The sequence below is a fragment of the Nicotiana sylvestris genome, chromosome 2 (genome assembly GCF_000393655.2).
Source record: "Nicotiana sylvestris chromosome 2, ASM39365v2, whole genome shotgun sequence".
In the NCBI taxonomy this organism is placed as follows: Eukaryota; Viridiplantae; Streptophyta; class Magnoliopsida; order Solanales; family Solanaceae; genus Nicotiana; species Nicotiana sylvestris.
Window position 1 is genome coordinate 143,538,727 of NC_091058.1, and position 5,550 is coordinate 143,544,276.

A 5,550-nucleotide genomic window follows, 5' to 3' on the forward strand; every position below is an offset into this window, starting at 1 on the left:
ATTTAAATTATTGCAAAACAAAAAGTAGATATTCAATACATTCTAGTTCGTAGTATTGATGAATGTCTTTTGTTAGCATTAGTATTGATTCGATTTTGGTTTGGGCTTTTGTTAGCATTATTTAATTTACTAATATTAATGGTTATAAAACTTATTGGAACATTCAAAAGTTCTAAGTCCAACCTTGAAATAATACCTTAAAAAATAAAATTATGAAATTTTTTAAGAAATATTTATAAATTACATCACAATAAGTATATTTGTATATTAAATATATCTAAATTTTTTATATATTTAATGTCAAGTTGGTTTGGTTTCGGTTTGACTTTCTTTAGTTAAAACCAAACCAATTATGGTCGGTTTTTTTTTTCCAACACCAAACCAAATCAAACCAAACTATAGTCGGATTTTTTTTCTCGGATTATCGGGTTGGTGCAATTTGTCAGTTTCCTTTGTACACCCCTATCTGCAACTGTCCATGTCTTGCAAACACACACTAAAAGCAAAATAATTTTTCACCTTTAGCAAATCAAATTTTGTCTCAGTTTGCCAATTATTAAGAATCAAAGGGAACTATTTTCTATTGTAACATGACCACTGCAAAATTCAGGAGAAGGCAGTGAACAAGGAAAATTATATACGAAGGTTTAGTCACATGATAAGGACAAATAGATAAAGCGAGTGGTTCAAATGCAACATTAACACTCAATTAAAATAAAATTCCCAAACTTGTTTGTAAAAAGACATAAAAGAAAGAAAAATCTAAAATATTGAATTAACAGATAACTATGTTTATATGATATACGATCTAACACCCACATATAACACAAGGGGAAACTTCCAATATTGACAGCATATATGGAAAAATTAAACCAGTCACACAAGGGTTATCAACAGAAACTTTTAGAGAATAGAGAAGAACTGATTTAATTGAATTCGCTATGACAATAGTGCTACATATTAATATTATCCGTATAGATAATAAATATGAATAGACTATCGAATACCTGAAAAAGGAGTAAACCTTGCATAACCAAGGATAGGGACAGAACAACATACCGTAAAAAACAGTAGCATGACAATTGACGTGTTAGTTCTTTGGCCAAGAGAAACGTTAGAAGCAGGCCTTTTATGAAGCGTTGCTTTTTTTTTTTTCTTCTTCTTAGAAGCGTTGGCTTTTAGGTTCTTTTCAATAAGTGGGTTATTAGTTTTTAAGAACTTTTTTATTTTATTCTATATTTTAACTTTTAAATTTAGCGGTTCTTGCTATAATTAGATTTTTATAAAAGTAATTTAACTTTTGACTTACGGGCTCATAGTATAGATAGATAGATTAGAGGTTATTACTGTAATTAAATTTTTAAAAAGGGTAAAAAAGTAATTTAACTTTTGACTTAAGGGCTTCCCATTTTTAATATAGTATAGATTTAACAGAATCAAGAACAGGAGATTATAATTAAACTAGTTCATATCATATTGAATTTAATATCTATAAATTGACAGTATAAAAATTATTATGTTATCAGATTATCTAAAAGATACTCCACTATTAGTTATACTATAGTTTGAAAAAGTGAGTTTAATAATTTGAAAAATAAGACTAAAGTACACTGATATTATAAACAATGTATATAGTCATTTATATTTACTGGATGACCTAATTTTCAGCAACAGCCGACAATGCAATATTGGATGTACAGCACATTAGTAGAGGGGTCCTTTACGCCCAGAGATTGATAAAAAAAAGAAACATAATTCATCAACTTTTTTAGCTACAAAGATCTGGATACTTGTAGATAAATCATATTCTGGGAAGCACTCCTCTCGAAATATATTTTCTTATTTTTTCTTGTTGGAAATCAGATTAGATTTAAATGAGCTTCAGGATAAGTGACAACAAACTGCACCCCTACTGTTATGACATGTACAAGTTGAAATCTTTCAAAAGAAATGTATGTACAAATAGGTCCAGAAATGTGTACTTAGCACGTTTAAAGGCTAATGCCGCCTTATGGTCTACAAGTTGGTTAATGCAATGCTTGATGCACATATTTATAAACTCTATAGTGGCGGAAGTAAGATTTTTATTAACGTGTTTAATATGTATTATGTATAAATAAAAAATATTTTAATAGTATATGTAAAAGTGTGATTTTCGGGAACTTCCGCCTTCCTACCTAGTAGTAACTACGTCCCTGTATGTGTATTTTCTGCCGATAAGTAGATTGTTGAAAGAGCAAAATATATAGCCTAACAATATATTTTTCAAGAAAGAGAAGAAGGTTGAGGTAAGAACATGGAAATTTTAGTATACTAATGGATGGCGAGAAGCAGACAAATTATGTTATCATTCTCTTGATTTGTCTTCCGTTGCCACGTGAATTTACGTATGCATTCTAGGAATTGATCCTTCTAGTGAAAATTTTACCTTTTGATTTTGTGTAGACTAATAATGTATGTAAAGAAATTTATACTATCAATATTTTAACATGTCAGCAGGTTATTCGATATATTTATTAAACAATTAATTTACTTATAAGCACGGCGTGTATAGTTGTTGTTGTTGTATAATAAACAGTTATTTATAATTAATACTCGGAAATAATTTTCTCGTTTGTTGGAGACATTATACTGGATGACAGTACGTAGTGGGGTTCAAATGTACATGTCAGCCTATGAAGAGCGAGAAACAGACTTTTTATTCACAATTCATAAGCAACATATTCTTTTTTCTACTCATCCATCCCTTTGATTATTACTCCCTCCGTTCGAATTGACGTAAATCTGTTTGATTGGGTACAAAGTTTAAGAAAAAATGATTTTTTTTGAAATTTGTTGTCCTAAACAAATCAATAAGAGGTCCAGAGTATTTGTATAGTTATAAAAACTTCTCATTAAGGGTAGAATTGTAAGTTTAAGGTAAATTATTTCCAAATTTAAAAATGAATCATTCTTTTTGAAACGGATAAAAAAAAAATAGGTTAACCTAAACCGAAACTCAAGAAGTAACAGTTCTTTCCATCTAACCCACCACGCAATAAAAAGGTCTTAAAGTCCATTTTCCCCAGCTTCCCTTCCAAGAATCTCACTTGATAAATCTCAACAAATCCAAGAGTACCAATTAATAAAGAAAAGTTGGTTATTTCTTGTTCAGATAATTAATAGATCGATGGGATTTGATGATATATGTGGCACGGGCCTTACTTTAGGATTTGGGTTTTCATCAACAGCCAATAATCAGAGATCAAGAAAACCACCAGCTGATAAAGGGGGATCTCTTAGTTTTGAACCCTCTCTAACTTTAAGCCTTTCCAAGGATAAATCTGCTGATCATTTGAGTTCCTCGACCTACTCTAATGCAAGTGTGAAAAGGGAAAGGGATATTGGTAGTGAGGAGACAGAAGTAGAAAGAGTACTTTCTTACAGAGTTAGTGATGAAGATCTAGATGATGATGGTTCAAATGGAAGGAAGAAACTTAGGCTCACTAAAGTACAATCTGCCCTTTTAGAAGAAAGCTTCAAGCAACATAGCACTCTCAATCCTGTAAGCTCTATACATCCATCTTCTTTTCTTTTCGTTTCAGCTTAGTTTTTTTAGATGAGATGGTAATGCATTTCAATATGTTATTAGATCTAGCGGGCATAAGTCTTGGATATCGAATATTACTGTCAACAATTACCAAAAAGAAGTAATTCACGTATTTGGCCCATGGAAAAAAACAAGGTCCACACGTGAGGGGTGTGGGTCCAATTTTCTTTCATGGACCAAACATAACATAATTTTTTTTTTTTTTTATAATGGATGACGATGAGAATTGAATTCACAACCTCTATTTGCTCTGAAGTTATGCTAAAATAGGTGACAATTTGTTTAAAAGCTTAAACTTTTAGAAAGAACGACTTACTCTGGGTGTGGATGGTGGTTTTTCTAAATGGTCAAAAACTGATATAACGGTTTTCGAATAATCCAGAAGCAAAAGCAGCACTTAGCTAGGAAGCTTAACGTAAGACCTCGTCAAGTGGAAGTTTGGTTTCAGAACAGAAGAGCCAGGTCAGAGATCTTACTTAATACCCACAAACTCATAGATCTAAACTTTCCATAAGAATTAATTTAGGAATCTAAATTAGATGGTGGTTTTTTTTAACAGAACGAAGCTGAAGCAAACGGAGGTAGACAGTGAGTTTTTAAGGAAATGTTGTGAGACGCTGACTGATGAAAACAAGAAGCTTTACAAGGAAGTGCAAGAACTGAAAGCTCTAAAACTAGCGCAGCCCTTATACATGCAGCTGCCAGCGGCGGCCACCCTCACCGTGTGTCCTTCCTGTGAAAGAGTCGCCGACGCCGGCGAAAACGCTCCGACGAAGCCTCACTTCTGTGGTCCTTTCACAAATCCATCAGCAGCTTGTTAGTATTTGCCACTGCAATATGTAGGAGTATTATTTTTAAATATTGTCATGTTATATTTTTAGGAACTCTCCTAAAACCGGCCACTTTTTTTTGGGTTAAGGGCTTGTGCGGAAATGAAATGACTTGTATAATCAATTTGTATAGTGTTAGAAGGTTACTGATCATTAATCAATATCTTTAATTTGTTCTTTGTCGCAGTACAACTCTGTAAATCTTTAAGGAATATACACATATGAAGCAAGTATTATTTTTAATTGGTTGCTTTTGTTAATTTCTTCCTCTCCGCATTCTCTCAGACCTAGAATTTTGTTCTGAGTTTAGGTTATACTCTCTCTGTCACAGTTCATGTGGCATAGCTCGGATTTCGAGAGTCGAACTTTTTAATTAACCGTGAATTATGTCATAAAATTTTTAAACTTTTTTAAAGTAAAATTTATATATTTAAAAATTACGTAAAAAGTACTATAATTCACAATAATTAACAATTCAAAATATCTGCAAGACATACAAAATTAGGATAGAAAAATTCAGTTTGACTTTCGAAATCTGAACTCTACCACATAAATTGAGACTTCAGAAAGTATATAAAACTGTATCTTATTAATTCAATTTAACTGGGAAGATTTACCTATAAAATGTTATTCCACGCACGAAACTGTTTTAGTGGGAATGTCGTGGGAAAATGCTGATTTTTCCCCACGGACATTCCGATGGAACTGTCCGTTGAAAATAAATTAAATTTCTACTAATGATATTACACAAACTTTTTTTAGATTTATATAACGAGACGTAGGGTTTAATTCCATCTAAAGGTAGTATCAATGTTATGTTGCGCCACGGGATAATATGGTATATTTTGCATGATCTAGTGGTATATGTAAGAAGTGAACAGTTAAAGAAATAATTAAGGTTAAAAGTACTGTTCTTTATGCTTTATTATATAAATTAACAAAACAGAAAGATAATGATTTGGACGATAAGGTTAGTCATGATAGAGATGATTGTATGTGGAAAGCTAGAGGCAGGAGTCAGCTCACGTGTATTTGTCTGTAGCTATGTATGTTTATTTGATTGAGAAAGTGTCAACATGAAAAAGGGAAGGGGGACACTGTCTGCCTTAGATGCGTGTAGAGAAGGAAAAG

The 5,550-nt window shown here is 31.9% G+C and overlaps 1 protein-coding gene across 1 annotated transcript; it reads left to right on the forward strand.

The window, feature by feature from the left end:
• The first annotated feature begins 3,074 nt into the window (after positions 1-3,074).
• Positions 3,075-4,662, forward strand: LOC104242917 (homeobox-leucine zipper protein HAT22-like). Its single transcript, XM_009798032.2, has 3 exons — positions 3,075-3,544; positions 3,972-4,051; positions 4,149-4,662. Exons 1-3 carry the CDS (start codon positions 3,170-3,172, stop codon positions 4,408-4,410), a joined length of 717 nt encoding a protein of 238 aa, XP_009796334.1. The 5' UTR covers positions 3,075-3,169; the 3' UTR covers positions 4,411-4,662.
• Positions 4,663-5,550: the final 888 nt, after the last annotated feature.

Excerpts from the sequence above, each read along its gene's own strand:
- LOC104242917 (XM_009798032.2), top strand. The coding sequence starts at position 3,170 with ATGGGATTTGATGATATATGTGGCACGGGCCTTACTTTAGGATTTGGG. Across the intron at positions 3,545-3,971 it reads AACATAGCACTCTCAATCCT|AAGCAAAAGCAGCACTTAGC; the intron begins GTAAGCTCTATA and ends CGAATAATCCAG. Across the intron at positions 4,052-4,148 it reads TTTCAGAACAGAAGAGCCAG|AACGAAGCTGAAGCAAACGG; the intron begins GTCAGAGATCTT and ends TTTTTTTAACAG.